This window comes from Thunnus albacares, chromosome 17, assembly GCF_914725855.1.
Source record: "Thunnus albacares chromosome 17, fThuAlb1.1, whole genome shotgun sequence".
In the NCBI taxonomy this organism is placed as follows: domain Eukaryota; kingdom Metazoa; phylum Chordata; class Actinopteri; order Scombriformes; family Scombridae; genus Thunnus; species Thunnus albacares.
This window is the reverse complement of record NC_058122.1, coordinates 13,520,695-13,543,107: the sequence shown is the minus strand read 5'-3', so window position 1 is coordinate 13,543,107 and position 22,413 is coordinate 13,520,695. Positions and strand designations below refer to the sequence as shown.

The following is a 22,413-nucleotide window of genomic DNA, read 5'->3' as shown; positions in this document are numbered from 1 at the left end:
CACAATATTACATTTTTCCAGCAAGAGAAGAAACATCTTGAAAATGTTGAAAGGCTTCATGAAGTTCATATTAGCAGCAAATTTTGTTTAGAAAAATCACTGACTAAGCAGGGTATTCTTCTTTGATAATTGATTTTAGTTTGTCAGTCACCACTGCATATATGTGCAATGAGCAGTGTGTGATTAGATGAAATTATACTTTTATCACAGGTACTTGCATAGCCCAGTTTTCTTATGAAAGTGTAAGGTTCTCCTCTTGGTCATGAGTAGTTGCTATCTGTGCACCTCTACTCATAAGACTCACACAGAAGGATCCTTTATCTTCAAGGTCATGTGGCCAGTTTTTCTACTTTCACTGAGAGACAGAGAGACTTAGAGGGAGAGCTGCTTTCCACCTTCTCCTTCTCACCTCTCTGATATCTCCCCAGACAACCCCCCCCTCCCCCCCTCCTTCCCCCTCCGCCCCCCAAACATCTAGGTCTTAAACATTCAGGCAAGCGTGCAATCATATTTTCTCTCAGAAAATTAGGACCCCTTTTTAAAGTGGAAAATGAGATGTCTTCCTCTGCGTGAAGCACACACAGCCCCAAGGCCACGGTTTGATGTGCATCTTTGATGAACTGGGAATTCTCCTGTGCACCCACACAGCTGAGGACTGTGTTTTTCGCAAATAGGCTGTCAGAGAGAGTAACTCTAATCTTCTTTTATTCTGTTTCACTCTTTCTCTGCAAAGCACTGCCTTGTGAGATTTGTGCTTAATAAGTCGCACCTTGCAGAAGCCTTTACTTAGGGCTTTTGTTTGTTTGTTTTACAAATCATCAACATTTGCATCTATGGGAATATTTTGTTTTAATGCCTCAGTCAGTTTGATGTTATTGATGTTACTGAACGTGCAGGACTCGTGTCATTCTTTCGAAAAGAAGAATCCGAAGCGGCATGGCACACTGTAGGCAAATAGTGTTCTAATTGTAAGCGGATTTAGACCCAAGCTGGTTTCCGGCAGTGAGACTCGAGCTCAAGGGGGTGGAGACTGTCTCTCACACACACACACACACACACACACACACACACACACACACACACACACACACCATTCTCTTCATCACTTACTCTCCCTGCTCTACCTCCTTCCCTTCCTCCTGTATGACTGCTCTCCCTTTCTCTCTCTCTCTCACCCGCTCCCTCCCTCCCTCTCCCTTCTTGTCTCTTCCCTCTGATTGGCCGACAGAGGAGCCAGCCAGCTTTCCCCTTCCCCCAAGCTTCCAGAAGAATCTACGTCACACATCAGAGAGTCCCAACTGTATAACGATCGCTTCCATAACTATTATCATACATTGTGGCACAACCGTCAAGTCCTCTGTTTTTAAGAGGAAATCACCTCCTAAAATCAGCGGAGAAAATTGGTCTGGAATTATTGTGTCCATCTGCCGCCCCTAATACAGTAGTAATGACAAGGGGATAATAGTAGATCACAGTGAATGAAGGAGAAAGGAAGAGGAGAGCACAGGAAGGTGGGGAGGGATGAAGCACAAGAGCAGAGAGGAAATGGAGCAGATGTAGAGAAATCTGATGAGAGGCGAGCTCCAGCTCTAGAGCTTCCCCCCCGATTCTTGAGCTGCAGGGAGAGGGAGACACGCAGACAGATACGGGTGAAACTGGATCAGACCACACAGCCCCATACAGAGGGGCTACAGTACTGGGGGCACAAATTAAATAGGAACCCCCACACACACACACACGCACACACACACGCACAAACACACATGCACATGACAGACACAGAAAAATGAGGAAGAGAAGCTGTTAGTGTGTGAACGAACATGCCTGTCTGTATTTACAAGGCTGTGTGAATGTATGTTCCACCACACCATCCTGTCGTCTCCCCTCAGTGTGGGCCTCAGCATTACATAACTCTTTGTTTTTGTGTGTGTTGGGCTGGCCGCATGTGTGCGAGTTATTCATTGCTTCACTGCACACACTCGGGATGGTAGCCAATGGCGAAGCGCTGCTCTTTATAACTCATTTAGGCCACACAAAGATTTTCTTTTTCTTTTGGTTTCTGGCTTTACAGTGATTTTTTTCCCTTCCTTCTTCCCCTACCGTATATTTTATTACTAGCCAGAAATAAAATACCATTGGCTCAGCGCACGTTATGTTTGATCAGCTGATGCTTGGGCTTGTTCATGTTCTTGTAAAATACGTGTAGGCTTTAAACACGTTTTTTTTTTTTTTTTTTTTTTTGCATCCTGTTTACATTCTAGTTTACCAGCTTATTCTATTATGTAATGAAATGTACTGAGGCGATTATTCAGTGTGCTTTGTGTCCCATAATGCATCGCACCCAGCAGTGGCTCTGTGACCCCAAGCTGATTATCCTGTTTGACTTAGTGTTGACCTCTAACCTTGCACTTCTACATTCAGCTACACTATATTAGCCTACAGAGGGCTTTTCACTTCACGGCTCTTTTCTTCTTCTTCTTCTTCTTCTCCTTTTTGGCTCTGTTTACAAAAGAAATTAAGTGATGTTTCATGTTCATGTCGCCCAAATCTGAATGTGGAGCTTATCTTTGATGCGAGATGAGCACAGAAAATTGCACTGAATATTAGTGCCTCTCTCAAGTCTCTGCCTGGCTGAAATGTTGCAAAAAGATAAGACACAGAACCATGGGAAATAATTGGTCATAGCAAAGGTGTGTGTTTGTGTTGTGAGTAGGTATATATATATATGTAGAGACAGAGAGAGAGAGAGAATCACACTCTGTTGCTAAGGGTAACTAAAGCTATTGGGACAAGCCACTTGGCTTCTGCAACGGTAGAAGCAGTTGATAACTAACAGCTTCGGTAGAGCACTGAGAGGTGATCATTTCAGGGGTCATAACCTGCCACTAACCATGAATAGCTTATGTTGATGGGACTGAACACTCTTTATAGTACTGTCCTCATGAAGACAGTAGCCCACAATAATGTAGCAGGCAGGTCTAAGTCCATTATCTGGTACTTGACCCCCTCATCAGTTCTTATCTGTGACCAGGCACCATGGCAGTTCTTAGACTGTGAGAGTTGTGTATCTTGGCATTCCCTAAAGCCTGAGGGTTTATTACAGTACCACCCTGAGATTATTACAGTCCTCTGGCTCTCCAAAGAGCAGCCATGTGTTTAGACTGACCGCTGCCTAGAATCAAGCTTCAGGCATCCAGGAGTGACTTTGAATCTTGTGCATTTATAGACATCTCCTCATTTGCCTTTCTGAATTTAACATCATGGTTCCAATCCAAAAGTGACCGTGGCTTTGAAAAGAAGCAGCGGAGGAAATGCTCAGCCACAGCAGCTTTCCAGAAAAGAAAGCTGTACTCGTGGTTGTTTTTTTTGCATAGTCCAACAAACAGTTATTTTTATCAGCATATCTATATCAATGTCAATATAATGACAAATGCAATTAAACAATCATCAAAAAGTGCCATCGATTGATTTTCTAATTATCAACTAATTAGTCAATAATTGTTTTGGCACTAGTGTTCACACAACAATTCTGCTTCTGCATAATGCTCCTGCAACCCCATCATCCCTGAATTTCTGCTTCTTTTGTTACCTGTCCCCCCCCCCACCACCCTCCCCACTTCCACAGTGCCAGACTCTGCCAAACTCGACCCCGCCCCTCCTCATCCCCCCGTCAACCCCAGTGTCATCCTGTCTGTACCCCCAAGCAGTGGCAATGGCAAGCGCGCCCCCTGTGGAGGCCAGCCGCAGACAGCACAGCAGCCCCAGACCCTGCTTCAGCAGCGCTACCCACCCAGAGAGGTTCCCCCGCGCTTCCGCCAGCAGGAACACAAGCAGCTGTTGAAGCGGGGCCAGCCTCTGCCCTCTGGGACCCTGCCTCTCATCACCACGGGACGTCCTGCCACTACTGAGCCTGCAGCAGCAGTAGCCATACACTCCTCTCCCTCCTGCTCCTCTTCCTCCACAGCAAGCCTGCCTACAGGTCAGCCAAGACACTCAGATGGTGTTAAAGCAGAATGCAATTAATGTGCTTTTTGCAATGTGCTTCTTTTTTTTTTTTTTTACATGCAACAGTGGAGGTTGCTGTAGGAGAGTTGAAAGTTGTTGCGAATTACTTTCAATATATCCAGTATATCTATGGTCTGTCATTGGTTGAGTGGAATTCAGTAGCTTTAGTAGTCTTAGACAGCTCCAGTAGGAAAATGTCATCACACTATTTGCAAATACTTTTATAAACACATAGATTCCACAAAGATCTGTCATATAATATTTTTGTAAACCCGATGTTGCCAATTTTCTTATCCTGACATATCTTTGACTTAAATCAATTGTGCCCTAGAGTGGTTTTGTTTTGCATACACTGGTATTGGCATATGGCTAACATTGGTATTCTTGACAGCCAGCGGCTATGCCTACTCTTGTTTTTTTTTGTATGGCACTGTGATTGTAACAGTGTGTTGTACCTGTAGAGCAGTGCAGAGGCATCACAGGTGCTGTTGACTGTTGTTTATTTTCACTCTGCCTCTGCCTGGCTGGGAATTAGAAATGGGGCTAGAGGAATACAGGGGTAGAGGATGGAGAGTAAACACAGCTGGCTATCACAGTATGTGTCTGTGTGTTTTCCTTCCTGAGGCTTTGCGTGTCACAATAAACCAGGTTCTCATGTATTTCCAAGCGGTGAAGGTCCATTCTTCATTCATTATAATCATCTCCTCTTTGAAGATGATGATGTTGAAAATTCTTTTTAGGGCACTTGGCACTTTCCATTGTCTGGGAAGGAAAATAAATTTTACATTAAGCGTGTGTCTGAGCGTCGTCCAACTCCTCTGAGGCTGTTTGAATGCACTTCTATCTCCATGGCAATGAGATGTTTATCCCATCCTCGTCTCTTTCTCCTCCTCCTCCTCCCCTTCCTCCCTCTCATCATCATCCTCCTACTCTTCGTCGAGCTTTGCTGACCGGCCCTATTTCCTGTTTTTGGAGGAGGAGCAAAATGGAGCTAGCTAGTTGGCTATGCACCTCAGTGGGCCTGACCTGGCATAGATACAAAGACTGAGTGAGAAGGAAAGAAAGAAAGAAAGAGAGAAAGAAAGAAAGAAAAAGAAAGAAAGAAGAGAGTGAGCATGGCAGAGGTCCAGTACTGTGGGATGAAGTGACTCATGGCTTACGGTAAAAGCTGCTGCTTCTCTCCTCCCCTCTCTGGCAGGCCTGCACTGCTCTGCTTTTGCTCTCTGTGTGTCATTGAAATGACTGATTGCATTAGGACAGACAGACATGAGGACCTTCCAGACTGAAGGACAGATAGGGGTCCTGTGGAACCTGGGATGTTTTAGTATTTATCTATACAGATGCTTAAAGGCAAGTTCAAGGCAAGTTGAATGTAAGTTTCGCACGAGCATGAAACTTCACTCTACACTCAGTTGCTAGCTAAAACAAATGAAGTCTAATACAACACCCCTGCAGTAATATCGCACTTTTATAGAAGATATAACGTTCAGCTTTTGTTAAAATTGTTTTCTATTAAGTTCAACTTTGACACCTCTCCGTATATAACCAAATACAATTCAACAGCAGCACAAACTACAGTCCCCAAAATAAATGATGTCTCAGTTTAAAAGCCTCACAGTTTCATTTCTGTTTTGTAGAAAATTTAGCAACGATATTTAACACACACCAAAGGTAATCCCACCCCCGTCACTCTGTCCTTACAACACCGCCTGCCCCAGCAGCAGCCTTGTCTGCTGATAGAACGATTGTCCCCCTCCCTGCTTTCATTTCTCACCGATAGCTAACAGTAGAAGCACACTAGCTGCATTCATTCCCTCCCCTTTCCCTGCTCTCTTCGTCCGCTGACTCCACCTCGCCCTCACCCCATCTCTCATCACCCGGTCACATGTTGGCTTTTTTTAAAGGGGGGGGGGGGGGGGGTGATAAACTTGGCCTCTGCGTCCACGTGTATTCATTTGCATGTATGTAAACACAAACATTCTCTTCTTCTGCAGGCTCAGCTTTACGTGCCCCTGCTCAGCTTGACACACACAGTATTATTCTGCTGTAAAGACAAGCAGCAGCAACTACTGTTGTGTTTTAATGATCAAGATTCATAAGAGTGCAATGTAAATTGTTATTAAGTATATGTCATGTATTGACATAGAGTTGTTTTCTCAAATCAGATGCATTTACTGTTCGTTAACTCTGCCTTCTGTGATTTGAGTTTGTCTGTTAACTAATGATAATGAGTTTGGTGATAGCACTCAAGATTTATAGCCACTTCCTTTTGCGTTTGTCTGACACACTTTACTTAAAGCCCATAAACTAATTATCAAGGTTTTATGTACCAGTAGGCATTGCACTTGCTAAGCACAATAGAGGCCAACACAATAAAAACAGCATAATGTAAATAGGCCTCATCTAGTTAAAGAACAGTGTGGCTAATGTGCTAATAGCTTTTCTAGCGGAGAACAGATAGAGTGTATGCAGGCTAGACTTGATGTGCTCTTTAAGTCTGCTGATGATGCTGTAAAAGAGCCTTGGGAATCCCCTCAAAGAGGACTGGGACATCTTGTGATGTGATTAAACATCGGCTCTCTGTTAACCACAAGTGTTCAGTGCTTGCACTTTCTTCTTTTTTTTTTTTCTATCTTGTCTCACTTGCTATGCGTCCCTGTTCCTCTCACTCTCTCTGCCATGCTCGTCCGCTCAAGCATGTGCTCACCACCTCCACCTCTGCTATACCAACATCACGGCTCACACATACCCTCACTGGCCCCAAGGCAGCCAGGATTAGCACATACTACACGTATGTGTGTCAGTCTTCCCATTATTATAACCTTCTCCCAGTGTTGCCTTTTGCTTGGCTAACAATCCATATCCCAAGGCCCTTTCATGTAGAGGAGGCGTGAGAGAGCAAGTTATTTTAAGACTGGCATGCTGGAGAAAGCCCTTGACCTGGTTTATCCTTTCATAGGGGGTGCAGAAAGAGGATATTCACAGGCAAACATGACAACCAGATGTCTTAGATGTGTGCTTTTTAAAGGACATGTTTTGTCTCTCTCTCAGTCTTTTCCTCTTTAGTTACTGTTGAGATGATAACATTGCATTATCAGCAATGCAGCTGCAAAGAAAGCACCTACAAGGAACAGAATTTCTTCAGTTCATTCCCTTTCATTAAGCCGCTATTGTTTTGGTTTTGTTTTTTGGCTGAATACAATTCAGCCAACAAACTGTGCCACTTCAGAATATTCCCAACATAGCAGTAATAAAACGCTGCTGATTGTTTTGTGTGCTTGGCCTGCACAAACTCTCCTGGTTCTGTCTCCTGGCACTGTCTCTCATTCTGCTTGGACAGGCACACAGGAAATGCTGGCCACTGTTGCAATGCCACCCTGACCCAACCTCACTCTCATACCCTTAAATCTCTGTAACATGCACATACAACCGTATATCTAAAAACCAACAGATCTGCTGAAGTCGCTATAGGACTAAAAGGTTTTTATCTTTTACCTAGTTAGAAGTATGTGTGTGTGTGTGTGTGTTTGTGTGTATTTAAAAATGCAAGTGGTGGTAACCTTTTTATATACCAATTGATGGCCCGCTGCAATAATACGTATTAAGGCAAATGCTGTTTTTATATAGATGTTTAATATTAGTTGATGTCGACTGTAATCATAGTTTGAATTTTCAATACTCTAATTCAATGTTCAAGTTTAATCCTCTTCGGTAAAATAATTTTAGTTTTTCTTATACATTCATTATGCATGAACTACACTTCACTGCAAACACATTTAGGTCTGTAACTCACAAATATTTTCATTATTTATTAATCTGCGGATTATTTTCTTGGTTAATTAATTGCTTTGTCAGAGTAGTGAAAAATCCCAAGGTGACATATTCATATAGCTTTTTTCATCCGACCAAGAGTCCAAAATGCTACGATATTCTGTTTACTATTATGTATGTCAAAGAAAGATATCAAATCAGCACATTTGATAAGCTGGAACCAGCAAATGTTTGGCAATTTTGCTTGAAAAATTACTGAAATATTAACCAGTTATCAAAATAGTTATCAATCCCTTGCTTTGTTGTGCTGGGCTTATACACAGATCTGGGGAAGCACCGGAATTAAACAAGTCACTGTACTGCAGTGGTGTCTCCCTACAATACACGGACATTCAAATGCAAAGTGTACAATTTTCTATTTTTACCTTTACTTTCTATGTAATGTTACTTTTGACAACGATGTTTACGAGTTCAGGAAGAAACTGCAGTTCTCAGCCGCTCCAATAGTAGTGGCAGACTTCAACTATGGAAAAAACTGAATGCGAATTACACAAGCCTTTACTTCATGAAGACCACATGCTTTACATAGATTCCCTGGGCGTGCAGAGGACCATGTTCTTCCTCAGAAGTGGATTAAAAATATTAACAGAAAGGACTTTGTTCCCAATAACAACAGCACAGTAGGTTTGGGTTAACAGTAATCAATCTTTATTCATCTCATAATGACTAGCATGCAGCTGCCTAGCCTAACATGGTGAAACAAGTAATGTCCGCTAAGTTAACACTGCTTAGCTAGCTAACATAAGTGGGCTAACACACTGTCTAGGGGCTGCTAAGCACTAACAAATGATGTTCAACTAAGCAACTTTGTTACACATGACATATAAAAAGTGAAAGGTTATTCTGAGAATGCAAAAAAAAGCAGTGATGCTAATGTTTCAGAAAATAGTCTAGATAAAGTAGAACTAAAGTTGTCCAACCAATAAATCTGCTACATATGAATGTAAAATGATGTAATGTATAAGTTTGACCCTCATTAAAGTCAAAAGAGAACTACTTGAGTCCATAAACTTTCATTATTTCATTTCCTTATGCTATTCTGGTAGCTATTGCTGGTAGCAGATCCTCAAAGTAAACCTTCTTCACGGGGAAGATTTTCTCTATTGTCCACTCTTGGTTGTATGGCACATCCATGATAATGTGTTCATTTGGGATCAATACCAGGAACTTACAATTTGTTTTGTTCGCACAATGCATCACTACTCGGACCTGGCAATAGTAGCCTAATCCTTATGCAGTTTCCCTAAGAACATATCTTCCATTTATATGTTTTACGTCATATTTGTTTGATTCAATCTGTTTTTAGCAGACTGCCATCGTGGGCCCCAAGCGTCTTCAGTGTAGGAAACCTAATCTCAAGGATGATATCTGTGTCAGTGATTCTATCAAGGCTGGCACTGAGCCAGTTTTCTGTCTCATGCACAACGAGACCTGTAGTCACCACAGTTTGTCCTGTGGTCTCCTCAAAACACTTTCTAGCCAAAGGCTCAGATGTTTGACTGGACCTAGTGGCTGTACTTCTAACAAACTTGCAGTTCAGTTTTCTTTCCACCCACACATCCCACATTTGATATATCTTTAAAAAACTACATTGCAGAGTTTACATTTGTGTTCAGTACATTGTACATGATCTTTGGGTAGTTAGTTAAATATTTGCATTCTTCTGTGGCTGTGCAGTCAACCCATAATGTAAAATGGTTCCAGGTATCATGGCTAAGCCAACTCGGGGGATGAAAAGGCTTGAATGACATTTGCATCTGTCTCAAATGCTGTAGCTGTAACTTTCGTACTTTTCCTAGGTCCTTGGTCTGGCCCTTGAATGTTCTCTAACTGTGTCTGGCACCACATTTTTCCAGGTGGATTGGTTCCAGGCACACACTTAGTCAGTGCAGGCTGTGCCTGTGAAGCCTTGGGTCACAGCATCTTTCACCTTTTAAAGTAGTCCTGCTGTATGACTGCTGCACTTCCCTCCGTTGGCCATACAGCCAGAGTTCACACCTACAACTTTGCCATCCTTCCTTTGCAGAGTTAATTCAACATTATGAATGTTGTTAATGGACTGTGAGTATTGGACAGGTCCTTTTTAGAATGATTTGTTCATCATCTGGTAGAGTGTGTAATATTTGGCCAACCCATCCGAAGCTCAGGTAATCTTGACCCTTTATGAGTGACCTGTAGTTGGCATTTTGTTGCTCATCACAGGCTAGGCGATTAATGAAATAATCTTGAATACCTATAAAAAAAAACATGAATTGTTTTTTTTTTGTTTGTTTTTTTTTGTTTATTTTTACTAATGTAACTGGTCAGTAATGATTAAATGCAACTCTAGATTGATTATGCTAGCTAGATAGTACAGTAACATAAAATTACAGTAGTAAAATTTGAATAACGTTAAGATCACCATCCATATGAGGCAACTTCATCAGTAACTGGGGGCCACTGCCTAACGTCGTCAGTCGAAGTACTCATGCCGCTGTCAATGTCAGCAGGCAGCAGCAGACACTGAGTCACTACAACTTACCACCGCAGTAATGGTGGCACCACTAGATAGTGAAACGCACAAATCGGTCACTGCATTCATCTATACAGTTATGTACTGTTCTCAATGCATCAAATCTAACACAACTGGGGTGTGTGTGTGTGTGTGCGTGTGTGTGTGTGCGTGTGTGTGTGTGTGTGCGTGTGTGTGTGTGTGTGTGTGTGTGTGTGTCAGAGTCAGAGAGCTCGTTCATCTGGCTGGCAGCATGCATTGTCAGCTCTGTACCATTCAGTCTCTTCTGCCCCTGAGGGACTTCATTAAGCCAGGATCAGTCCAGCTGAGGCCCACACATCCCTTGTAGATTACTTCCTACTTCCATCTCTCAACATCCATCTCTGTCCTTCATATTCTGTCATGTCTGTCTTTTGTATTTTCATTCCTATTCCACCCCACATGTCCACTTGTTTTGTAAAAAATTAAAAAAAAAAATATTAGGAGGCTGAAAGAAAGCAGGAAAGGAAGGTTTCGCCTGCAGGTTACAGGTCTGTGCTTTCAGGAGATAGTGTGTGTTTTTCTTCTTTCCAGTGTGTTTGCATCCACACAGTAGGTGCAGTGTCTGCACTGTGTGTATGTTAACACACAAAGGAGCGAGTGGCCATGCAGTAGCACGGGATAACCTCACCGCGTGTTAGGACCAGTGGAGAGGCACAGGGGGCTGAACCTCAGTCATAAAAGGACTCTGTTCTCTACAAAACATTGACTTATTGTGTTGTTGCGTGGGCGCTGGGATCATTTGTAAACAATACCAGCCTTGATCCAGGGAACTGCTGCCTTTTTTTTTCTTTTGCCGAGCTCCCAGCCCCTGATATCCTCCTCCCTCCATGCCCTCTGTTAAGTCTCATGCATGTCTTCCTCTGTTGTTCAGCTTCTCAGCTTGTCTCTCTATGCAACCTCTTGCCCCCCTGTAGGTCCAGCACATTTTTGGGGGGTTCAGATCACTAATCCTTAATACAGCACTGTGACCTGATCCATATGAGCTTGCTCATCTCATGTCTTACCTTGTGCCAAGAAAGCACCCCCTTGAAAGTGGCCGTTTTCTGTCCAAAGCCTGGTTCTGCTGTTTATAATCACTGCATTCCTGGTTGGTAGTCATAAAGTTAGACAAAAACAGACATTTGTCATCACGTCTGTCCTGATGATATGCCTGTTCATACATAAACACGTGCATGTGTGAGAAAATTGCCATTCCAGCACTGGAGGGGGTGCAGCAGGCTTTTGTGAGGTTTCTCTTGCTCTCTCTTGCCTGCCACTACTATTCAAGAGGCTTTCCATTGTGGAAGGCTGTGCTAATTGCAGATGGAGTGGTCTTGGCTAAATATTTAGTGACAGTTTTGAAAGGTTGAAAGATGTGAGGGCGGCGGGTGTTGGAGGGGGGTTAGAAGACTCTCCCTTTTTGTTTTGTTTTACCTCATGCCTTGTGAGTGCATAAGTCTCTAGGTTTTTTCGTTGAGCTGTTAACCAAGCCGCCCGCCACCCACCCGCCCACCAACAATACTGCTCCCCACCTCTCCGACGCTCCCATCCCCTCCCCCCAGCCAGCCTTCTTTCAGTGCATGCTTTTCCAGAGAGGGAGAATATCCTCCGTCAGGATAGGAATAGAGCATGATATAAAAAAAGGCAGAGGGAGGCAATAGATAGAAGAGGAGAGACCCAGCCAAAGCAGTGTTGGTGGGAGGGACAGAGCATGAGGGGTGAGGAAGGAAGGGAGGGGGGGGTTGTCTCATGCCGCGCAAGAGCTGTGCAACTTCTTGGCAGCATTTCAGATATGAGCCTCAGAAGCTTGGCGAGCCGAGCAGACATATTGAGACAAGGATGGTCGCTGTGTCGCACAAAACCTAGCTCTTTACAGGATGGTTGGGAGGCACCTCTCCACAGGTATTTCACTATAGTGTTGCACATCTACCTTCGTTTCCTTTTCTATCTCCCTGTTTGTTCTCTCTCTCTGCCTCTTCTGCGTTGTTTTGGTGGATTGTATTTACACAGCGTGTGGATGAGCACTTTAAAACATTAAAGCTGCAGCAACAGTGCATTGCGGGCATGCAGTGTTGAGTTGTTATGCTTTGTGTTTATCATAGTGGGTGAGACATGTGTGCTATTATGCAGCTATAGAGGAGATACAGACGGTAGCTCAGAGCCTTTTTGGCTCTAGTTCAGGACTGAGAAAATGGCGGTCCTGCACTTCTCAGTAGAGGGACGCTACAGAACGACAGCGCTGTGTGTGTCAGAAACACAGTGCCCTCTTTTTCCCCCCGTGCTCTCTCAGTGCCTGCTCTCTCTCTCTCTCTCCTTTAGTTGCAAGCATTGAAGTAGGCTTGAAAACAGTGGTTGGTAAAATGCTATCCCTTCTACCATGTAGCAGTGGCAGTCAGTCTTTGCATACAAACTAAGCATGCATGTAAAGGCACATGTAAACAACAGCGCCTGCAGCATGAGGCACAGCAGAAAGGGGCGATGAAGTGGCGCCAGGTTGATCAGTGCAGCAACTGTGATTTGCAACTGGGCTTATTTTGTACCAAAACAATCCATATTGCGCACTGGAACTCCAGGGAGCTCGCACGACTTACTCCACAGGGCTCTAAGACAAATAAGCCAAAGCATTACTTTGAGTTGTCAGAGCAGTTGCAGGCAGATGGAAGCTGATGTGTTGGTGAGGAGACAGACTGCCAAGGGCTAGTGCAGAGTATTCATGCCATACTTCATGTCAAGTAAGGTCATAACTGCATTGGTTAGGAGGTCAAAAGTTAAAGATGACACAGCTGTCGTCCCCGGTCGTTGATCACTTCTTTCACGTTCCCAAATATGACAGGTCTTTTTAGGGGTGACCTGTTAGGAACATATACTACTTAGATATTAGGCCTTCTCTCTTCATATGTGACAAAAGCATGCATCATTTTATGATTTAGACAAGATGATTTTGCATGTGGTACAATTTTTCATTTGGTTCATTTCTAGCCCACTGTACTAAATCTACCAGCAAAGTAAACTTTTATTATTATCACTGGTGTTGCATGCAACCATATGAAATCTAAAGGTTCTATTTTCATTTTTAAAATGGGATGCTGTTTGTTATAGTATTTTCAAAAACCTAAACGGCACAAGCAGTTTGACAACAAGCGCATACTTGTTTTGAATTATATTTTCAATGATAACTATACAAGAGCTCCACAGATGTCTGAGTTGCCACTACACTGATAAATAAAATTTAAAAACAAAACATTTAAAACAGGTATTTCTTTTCAGGTTCAGCAGTAATTGGTTTTTTTGAATTCAGATATAGAAAACAAACTTTTGAAGCCTGTCAGATTAAAAAAAAAAAATCAAGCCAATCAAGCAAGTGGGACAAGTCTTTTGTTTTTGACTCTGTGACAGCTTTATTTGACAGATATTTTTGTTGTGCAAATGCTTAAACAATACTATTATAATCTGTAGTAACAGAATATTTTCCTATCTTATTTTAGTTAAATCAGGGAGAGCATTGGTCCTGTCTTGATTCAAATGTATGGAGAATGTAGTATTTGAATAGATACATAGATGTAGTATTTATTGTATAATTAAAGCTCCCTTTGCTATCAGATTATTCATTCTCCTCTGTGCTTGCATTTTCAGTGTGGGTGGTATTTATTTTCATTTACAAAGCATCTTGTGAAGTCAATTTACGTATAAGTAGACACCTCACATGTTGCCATGGTATTTCAGCCTCATTAATCATATGTGGGTGTGATGACGTACATAACTTATACCCATCTTCTCTCCTCCTCTTACTCATGCTTTCTCTTTCCTCCCATACAGAACTGCCCCCACAGAGTGGCCAGGGAGCCCAGTATGATAATCCCCTTTGGGGACACCTGCCAGCCAACAGGAGTGCCACAAGTGCTGCAACTTCCACCAATATCAGTGTCTGGGATCAACTGATCATTGACCAGAAGGACACAGAGGCTTGGCCTTCTATTACTCTTAGCCAGAGCCAGGCCCCTCCAGGAGGATGCCCTTTGGACACTGACCCGGGTCACCTGACCAGCAGCAGCAGCAGCAGCAGCAGCAGCAGCAGCAGCAGTAGTAGTTGTAGTAGTAGTAGTAGTACAGCGAGTATGGCCACAGGGGCCAATAGCCAGACAGGCCACTTTCCTGCCAACCATCTGGGAAGCAAGGTCAACAGTGGGCCCAGCCCTGCCAATCATACTGGAACCAGTATGCACTCTAGCCAGGTTGCAGTCAATCGCAGCTGGGGCTCTGGGCCTGGGCCCTCCCACTGCCCCCCTCAGTCCTCAGTGGGGAGTGAAGGGAAGAGTGACAGCCCAGTGGGAGGAGGCAGCAGAGGGTGGGGCTCTTCTTCATCATCCTCCACCACCAACTTTAACTTGAACTTGAACCCTAATGCCAACCCATCTGCCTGGCCCATGTTGGGGCATGATGGGGGTGGCACAGGGGGAGGCAGCTCAGGGGGAGCCAACACCATTTCACCTCCTCAACCTACACCCAACCTCTGTAACCCCTCTGGCCCCCCACCAGCCCAGACCAGCACCTGTACCGGAGCCAACACTAACAGCAACTCCTCGGGGATTGGCAGCGCCTGGGGTAGCATAATGGCCTCTGACACCTCAGAGCCACACCCCTCCCCGTCCACGAATGTGTCTTTCAGTTCAGAACCTCAGAACCTTAAAACTGATGGACCAAATCACACTAATAAGCAGGAACCCCCCAGCCCCATCCACAACTTGCCTGGCTGGGGTGGTGCATCTGTAGGCTTGGGCTCCATGGGCCAGCACCCACCAGGGGCCCCACAAGTCAATGGAGAAGATGGTAGCTCAGTATGGGGTAACAGTGGCGAATCAAAGGCACCTTCATCTAAGGAGGCACCTGGCTGGGACTCTGGCTGGGGCCATGGAGGAGGTGGAGCAGGAAACTCTGGAGGCTGGGGTGACAAGTCCAGTGGAGACTGGGGGAAGAAGCACACTGAAGAGGCCCAGGGAGGCTGGGATGGCCCCATCTCTCCTCCCCAGGATTCACAGGCTAGTCCTTGGGGCAGAGCAGTGAGCACAGCTGGTGCCAGTGAAGGGAGCAGTGACAGCATGGAAGGACATTCCCAGTTCAGAGACCGCTCGTCCAGAGATAATCCAGCTCCGCCTCTGCCTGCCCAGGATCTGGACCCAAGGGTGCTGTGTAACACTGGCTGGGGACAGACCCCTGTTCGCCAGCACACCTCCTGGGACATGGACGATACTAAACGCAAGAATGATGTAGGTGCTGAATCATGGGGCTCTGGCCCAACCACTCCAAGCGATGCCCAGGGGCCCACCAACACTAACATGGGCCCCTCTCAGAGGACCGATTCTGGGAGCAAAAATGATGTGCCTGCTTCTCAGGGAGCTTCACGTTGGGGAGGGAGCATAGCTGCTACCAACCAGCCCAGCTCTGGTTGGGGTGAGCCACCCAACAACATTAAGCCCCCAGGTGGCCCTGGTGGCTGGGGGAATCCACCAAAAGGAGGCCCCACCACCAGTATACCCAAGAATAGTGGTCAGTCCTGGGGAGAAGAGAAGTCAAAAGGGTGGGATGATTCTCACATCAAGGCAACATCCCAGGGTTGGGGAGAGCAACCCAAAGCATCCCACAGCTGGGGCAATAGTGGAGGGAGCAATAAAGCAGGGGACTGGGGAGAACCAGAAGAGAGCAAAAAAAGTCCTACCAACCCTGGCTGGGAGGGAGAATCGGGAGGCTGGAAGGAAAACCCACGAAGCTGGGGAATGCCTGCTTCAGGACCTGGAATATCTGGAGCTGGAGGAAATGGGGGCTGGGGAGAGCCAGTTTGCCAGCATCCCAGTGGCCCTTCCCAAAGTTGGGGGGGCAAGCCTCAGGACGGGCCCAGTGGTAGCAGTGGAGGAGGCATAGGCTCTTGGAGTGGCTCAGGCTCAGTGAAGCAGGGTGGAGGCTGGAGTGGCAGTAAGCAGGAGACCTCAGCTGAGCCTACAGGCTGGGAAGAGCCCTCCCCACCTTCAATCCGACGTAAAATGGAGATAGATGATGGGACTTCTGCTTGGGGCGACCCTGGTACCTATAGCAAGGCAGTCAACCTGTGGGACAGGAACAATCCCGGAATGTCCCAGGCTAAATCTACCACTGGAGGCAATAACCCCCCAGGCCCCAGCAATAACCATCCCCACTCTCACAATCACCCCTACCACGGGCCACCTGCACCTTTACAAAATCATACCCAAAACTCCCAAAACCCAGGCCCCACCAGTGGGCCTATGGAACCTGTTGTGCAACACCAGTCCGGGCCATCCCACAACAGGGGTCCCCTTATAGCTCAAGGTAAGACAACATAATGCTCTGATATCGCGATGTATAATGATTCCAGACATTCCACACCTATCATGTGTAGCCAAGTTAGTCAGATTCATTGGCTTATAGTATTCAGGTACATTACATTGTCAACATTTAGATTGTAAAGGTGATGTAATTCAAGATAAATTATATTAATTGCATATTCTTTCCTGTTTCTATTTTTATGTTTCACTGTTAAAGTAAAGGTGTAAAACAGGAAAGCTGGTTAGGTAGTTAGCACAGTGTACTGTTAATCTCCAAGCTGTTGATCCACTTAAAAGTAAAATCTTGACCTAGTTTGCCCTCTTTGGATTTACATCTAATCAACTATCCAAATGAGTTAAGCAGTGCCAGCCCTATCTCTCCGTAAGGCTCTTCACATTTCACAACACCAGGCACATTTGTGTGTGTAACCTTAGCAACCTCACATAGGTAGCACCCAGGAAGCACAAGAATTCTGTTTACAAAGTGCCTCGTGAAAATAGCAATTCACCACAAACTGTTTGAGACTGATCGGAAGTGTGTGATTATATGGGAGCCACCATCTGTCAGTAGTTGAAGGGAGGAGGTACTAGGAGGAACTGAGTTGGGGCAGCCGCCCCCTGCCGTCCCACACTTGACCCTGCATGCTGAATCCACATTGCTTCCCAGTAAAACCTGATTGCAGCCCCTTATGCTGGCATAATGGCTGTTGATCTTGTGGTTAATAACAAAGAGCTATAACCCCTCTAATACTATTTATCACTATAGGCAGAAAGTGGGGAGAAAATGGATAGTTTGTTTGTCTCAGTATGTCATGTTTAGATCAGTGTGGCTCTTCGGCCAGTCAAGCTAGAAGGTTGAATGTTAACTATAATTTTGGAGCAGCCTTTAGGAGTTGATCTCTCCCTGGAGAGTGAGCTAAGCTGAGCCTGGCACTGCCCCAGGCCCAGAGACAGCACTGCGTCTTTGATGCCAAGAACAACCGGACTGTGCCAAATCTTAAATGGGCATCCTCTCCCTCTGTCAACCATCCTGCTAAGCCAAGCCCAGGTTTCTGCCTCCCTACACGAATGGGGATAAATGGGGTGATGGTGTCTACCAGAGTCTGGGTTAAATTTAAGTCTGTTGATATAAACAAATAGGAAAACCACATAAAACATGAATTTGTAGATAGATCATTGATATGCATTGCAAATTAAGCTATGCAATTGTTGAAATAAAAATATTGAATTCTTAAATGTGGAAACAACTTGATTGTATGATTTGTATCTGAAAAAACAATATGTTAATTTGCTGTAAATATTTTTGTGTAGGAATTGGTACATATGTGAGAAGTATTTTGACAGGCTGTTGTCCTTGTATGTTCTCCAGGTTGGGGAGAGCTACCCGGCTCCCACACAAAATCAGAGAGCTCATGGGGGGAGCCTGCACCCTCTGCGGTCAGCGTGGACAACGGTACGTCTGCCTGGGGAAAACCTACTGGGAGCTGTGGGGGCTGGGGAGACAGCAACCCAGACAGCTATGGTAGGGGCAACCCAACTATGCCATCTGCATCTTGCAAACCTGGTAAGTAGCTTAACCCCATGTTATATTGGAGTTAGTCTTAACCAAGTGTGTGTACTTTTGAGGATTATTGATACCACTTGTATGCTCTGCGGCTGAAAAAAAGTTCTATAGTTTTCTCATGATAAGTCAAATCAAGGACATCATGGTTCAAGAGAAGCAAGAGCACCCGATATTTTACACAAATCTGCACTGACCCCTAGTGGCCATTTAATATTTTAGAATGTTCTGATTACTTTTATGTAGTAATGTGAAACATGTTTGTTACTTTTATTTTCCTTCACCAAAGAGTTGTTTTAATCATAATATATATTTATTAAAGACCCTGCACACTCAGGTGTTCTAACTTATTCTGGCTGATTAAGCATCTGTTCAGGTTAAAGTTGGATGTCAATCAAGCATAGTCTTAACACGCCCCATCCTCAGAAGTGGTTTAATCAGGCACCATGACTGAAAACACCTGTGTTGATGGACTGTGGGTGTGTAGGGCCTTTAAAACCTGAAAGTTCACTATCAAGAGGACAACATGCTGATGCTTAACTTTAATTTGAATTAGGTTGATGCCATATGACAGAGGCCTTGTTAAATCTCTCAAATGCAAACCTCTTTTACAGTCAAAGTTATATCGCTGTTGTAAGGCTTTGATTTTTTTGTTAAAGAAAAATATATCAAACTTGTGCAAAACTTGATTAGCTGAACACATTTTAGGCTTTCATTAATATATGTGATAATTTAGATTTAATATTCTTTTTTTGGGAGGATAAATTAGTAACAGTAACTTGTGCTTTAATAAGTCATAATGTTCCCACATAAGGCTTGTGTCCAGATAAACGCATTTGTCCTCAACACTATTTCCATCTTCTCTTGTGGTGTGTTATCCAGCCCCCAAACCTATGCAAGACGGATGGGGAGGTGGAGGTGAAGAGCTAAGCCTGTCGGGGGGACAGTGGGATGCTGAGGAGGGAGACATGTGGAACAACACTGCCTCCCAGGAGAGCAACTCCTCCTGTAACTCTTGGGGCAATGCATCCAAAAAGGGCCCACAGAAGGTGCGAAGTGTGGTTAATTACACGTCGAATGGTCCTTTGGAAACATTCTGGTCTTAAATTTTCATTGTAAAATATTGTTGAGTTAGTGTGGTAATAATTGTCTTTCATCATCCCTTAGGGGAAGGTACCTGGGAAGCAGGAAGACACCTGGATCATGAATCGTCTTATCAAACAGCTGACAGACATGGGCTTCCCTGTGAGTTGAAGTTATACTAACCGCTGCACTGCTGGTAGTCAATTCTAGGAACTAATTACCTTTGTTTGTGTTTTTGTTATTCATTAATAGATCTTACGTTTTTTGGTTTATCTTTGACCAGTGATGATTGTCACAACGTACTATGAAGCATTTTTTCTACAAGAAGGGAAATTGAAACGAGCATGTAAAGCCAATATATGTAGAATTTTTCCCACAGTATAATTATCAAATAACACTCTGTGGCAGACACCAGTGGAAGCCTGGTTTTTCTCTGTATCATCTTTTTTTTAAAACCATAATACGTCCAAATAGCAGGATTAATGTTTGTTTTGCCTAAATGTATTTTTTTATGGTTGCTTTTGTCTTTATTCATATTGAACTTTAGTTTAGATATAAAAATCTGTCGTTTCTTTTTGTTTTTGCATGTTAAATGTATACTAAGTCGTCCACTTTGAGAATGATTGTGATTTGTCATTATACATGCAGTTTGAGCAACCTGAATCTACTTACCAGGCTAAGTGATGTTTGTATTTTTAGGATTACTTATTATTAAAAGGGAAGTTTGAAATATGTTATTCACATTTTGATATTGGTTGTTTTCTGCATTATTGTTGCTTTTTGGTTTGTTTACAGAGGGATCCAGCAGAGGAGGCTCTGAAGAGCAACAACATGAACCTGGACCAGGCCATGAGTGCCCTGCTGGAGAAGAAGACAGAGCTGGACAAGCGGGGGATGGGGATAGCTGGCCACGACTACAACAACGGGCTCATCAACAAGCCCATGAGCTGCCCACGGCCTCCGCTTCTTTCCAAAGACCCCTCAGCGGACCCCCGCTTGCCCTTCATGGATAAGGTGATCCAGTCAATTACAGATCTACATAAAAATCTAGTGAACATGAAATGATCTTGAATTTTGAATGCCAATTTTTAATAGCACCATATGTGGTGTAGTAAATATTTAACATGTGTGCTTGAATGGTCTTTCTGTGAACGTTCCAAGTTAAATGTAAGCCAGTAAGTAGACATTTGTACTACAAATCCGAGGCAAGCTGCTCTTAATTTTCATGAAAGAACCTCCTCTTTTGATGGAAGTAGTCTCTGTGTTTGAAACTGAATTGAAGAGTTCTGTCTTGACTCTCACTCTTCGTCTAGCAGATGCAGAGTGGAATGTTTGGTGGTGGTGGAGCAGCACAAGCCCGGGCCATGCAGCAGCCGCAGCCGCCTCCTCAGCCGCCAGTGCCACCTCTCAGCTCCTCTCAGCCTAGTCTCCGTGCTCAAGTGCCTCAGTTTCTCTCCCCTCAGGTATACACATACACACATACAGTATGTTACTATACAAACGATTAGTTGGAAAGGCATTTTAATGTATGCTATGATAAATCTTTTATATTCAGATTACAGTCTGTTAAAAACATCTTGATAGGTTTAGGTTGCTCATTTATTATGAATCAGTTTAGATTACTTCAAGCTTTTATACATCAATAAAGATGCAGATTATTTTTGTTTAATTTTGTTAAATTATTGTGTTTGTAATGTGTTCTTACTTGGCCCACAGGTTCAAGCACAGCTCTTACAGTTTGCAGCAAAAAATATTGGTCTGAATCCTGCACTTTTAACCTCACCAATAAACCCTCAACAAATGACCCTTCTGAATCAACTTTACCAGCTGCAACTGGTGAGTCTCATTTAGCCCTTTTCTTCTTTCGGTTTTATTTGATAATCAGAGTTTAATTGTCTGGAGTAGAGCGTACATGGCACATACCTTTGACCCCAAACCCATGAAGAACCCTAAATGCATTAAGAGCATTTTAAACGTACTGCATGTAGAGGATACATGTAGAGCCATTTTCATTTTCATCTTTGGGTACCAAGTTATAATCGGGTATACAGACACACTTACACACTTTGACATTGAAACCATGCTTACACTGTACCTGATTCACAGGCATACCAGCGTTTACAAATTCAGCAGCAGATGTTACAGGCGCAGCGCAACGTTTCTGGCCCCATTCGACAACAAGAGCAGCAAGTAGGTTTTCCTCTTAACTCCATAAGTTTTCTCTTCTTCTCAACTCTCTTATTACTCACTAAAAAAATTCAAATTTTACTAAGTATATAAATATTTTGCCTAAATAAAGCTAATTGAAGAAAAAAATGTGTAAAAACAGTCCAGGCCGATGTTGTTTCTGTTGGTAAATGTAACACCTGTACGTTATATATCCTAAATATACCTTGTCTGTGATGTCATCCCAGGTTGCACGTACAATCAATAACATGCAGCAGCAGATCCAACAGCACCAGCGTCAGCTGGCCCAGGCCCTGCTAATGAAGCAACAGCAGCCACCCCCCTCCCATTCTGGCCTGCATCCTGGTGGGGTCAAATCCACCCTGGATTCATTTCCAGGTCACCCCCAGGCTCCAGGCCTCCCTGACCTGCAGACCAAAGAGCCGCAGTCATCTAACACCTACAGCCCCTACTCTCTCTGTGAGTGCTATTGACCTTGCTCCTTGAATGGCAAATAGATAAGGCTGTGCTAATCCTCGTGGACTTGTGTAGTAACATCTCTGTCATTCTCCTCAGCTGGACTGAATCCAAACATGAATGTAAACTGCATGGATGTGGGGAGTCTGTCTATGAAGGACCCTCCCCAGCCCCAATCGCGCCTGTCGCAGTGGACGCACCCCAACTCCATCGAAAGCCTCTCTGGAACCTCCTCTCCTCTAGAACCCAACTTGAGCAAGCATGGTGAGAAGGAAGGTTAAAAGTTAATAATGAGAAGTCACCACTAGAGAAGTACGAGTATTTATTGTCATATCAGATGCAAAGTTTGTATTTATGATGACTGATAATTCTCTGTAAGTCTCTTTTACACAAGGACAAAATGTTTCTGCTTACTATGCGGCAGACACTGCAATGTATAGAAA

General features: G+C 44.0%; 1 protein-coding gene across 4 annotated transcripts in view; it reads left to right on the top strand.

The window, feature by feature from the left end:
* The window catches only part of LOC122966301 (trinucleotide repeat-containing gene 6C protein-like), a 44,408-nt gene that overhangs the window by 16,457 nt on the left and 5,538 nt on the right, over positions 1-22,413 (top strand). For 2 of the 4 annotated variants that reach the window (XM_044330384.1, XM_044330385.1), the window contains 11 exons: positions 3,626-3,979; positions 14,165-16,687; positions 18,053-18,247; positions 19,127-19,293; positions 19,412-19,489; positions 20,123-20,341; positions 20,641-20,790; positions 21,044-21,163; positions 21,434-21,517; positions 21,742-21,973; positions 22,070-22,234. In XM_044330384.1, coding sequence (XP_044186319.1) covers positions 3,626-3,979; positions 14,165-16,687; positions 18,053-18,247; positions 19,127-19,293; positions 19,412-19,489; positions 20,123-20,341; positions 20,641-20,790; positions 21,044-21,163; positions 21,434-21,517; positions 21,742-21,973; positions 22,070-22,234 — 4,287 coding nt within the window. Of the gene's footprint in view, positions 1-3,625; positions 3,980-12,145; positions 12,251-14,164; positions 16,688-18,052; positions 18,248-19,126; positions 19,294-19,411; positions 19,490-20,122; positions 20,342-20,640; positions 20,791-21,043; positions 21,164-21,433; positions 21,518-21,741; positions 21,974-22,069; positions 22,235-22,413 lie in introns of those variants that run through there. The other 2 variants (XM_044330386.1, XM_044330387.1) reach the window with 2 other exon arrangements.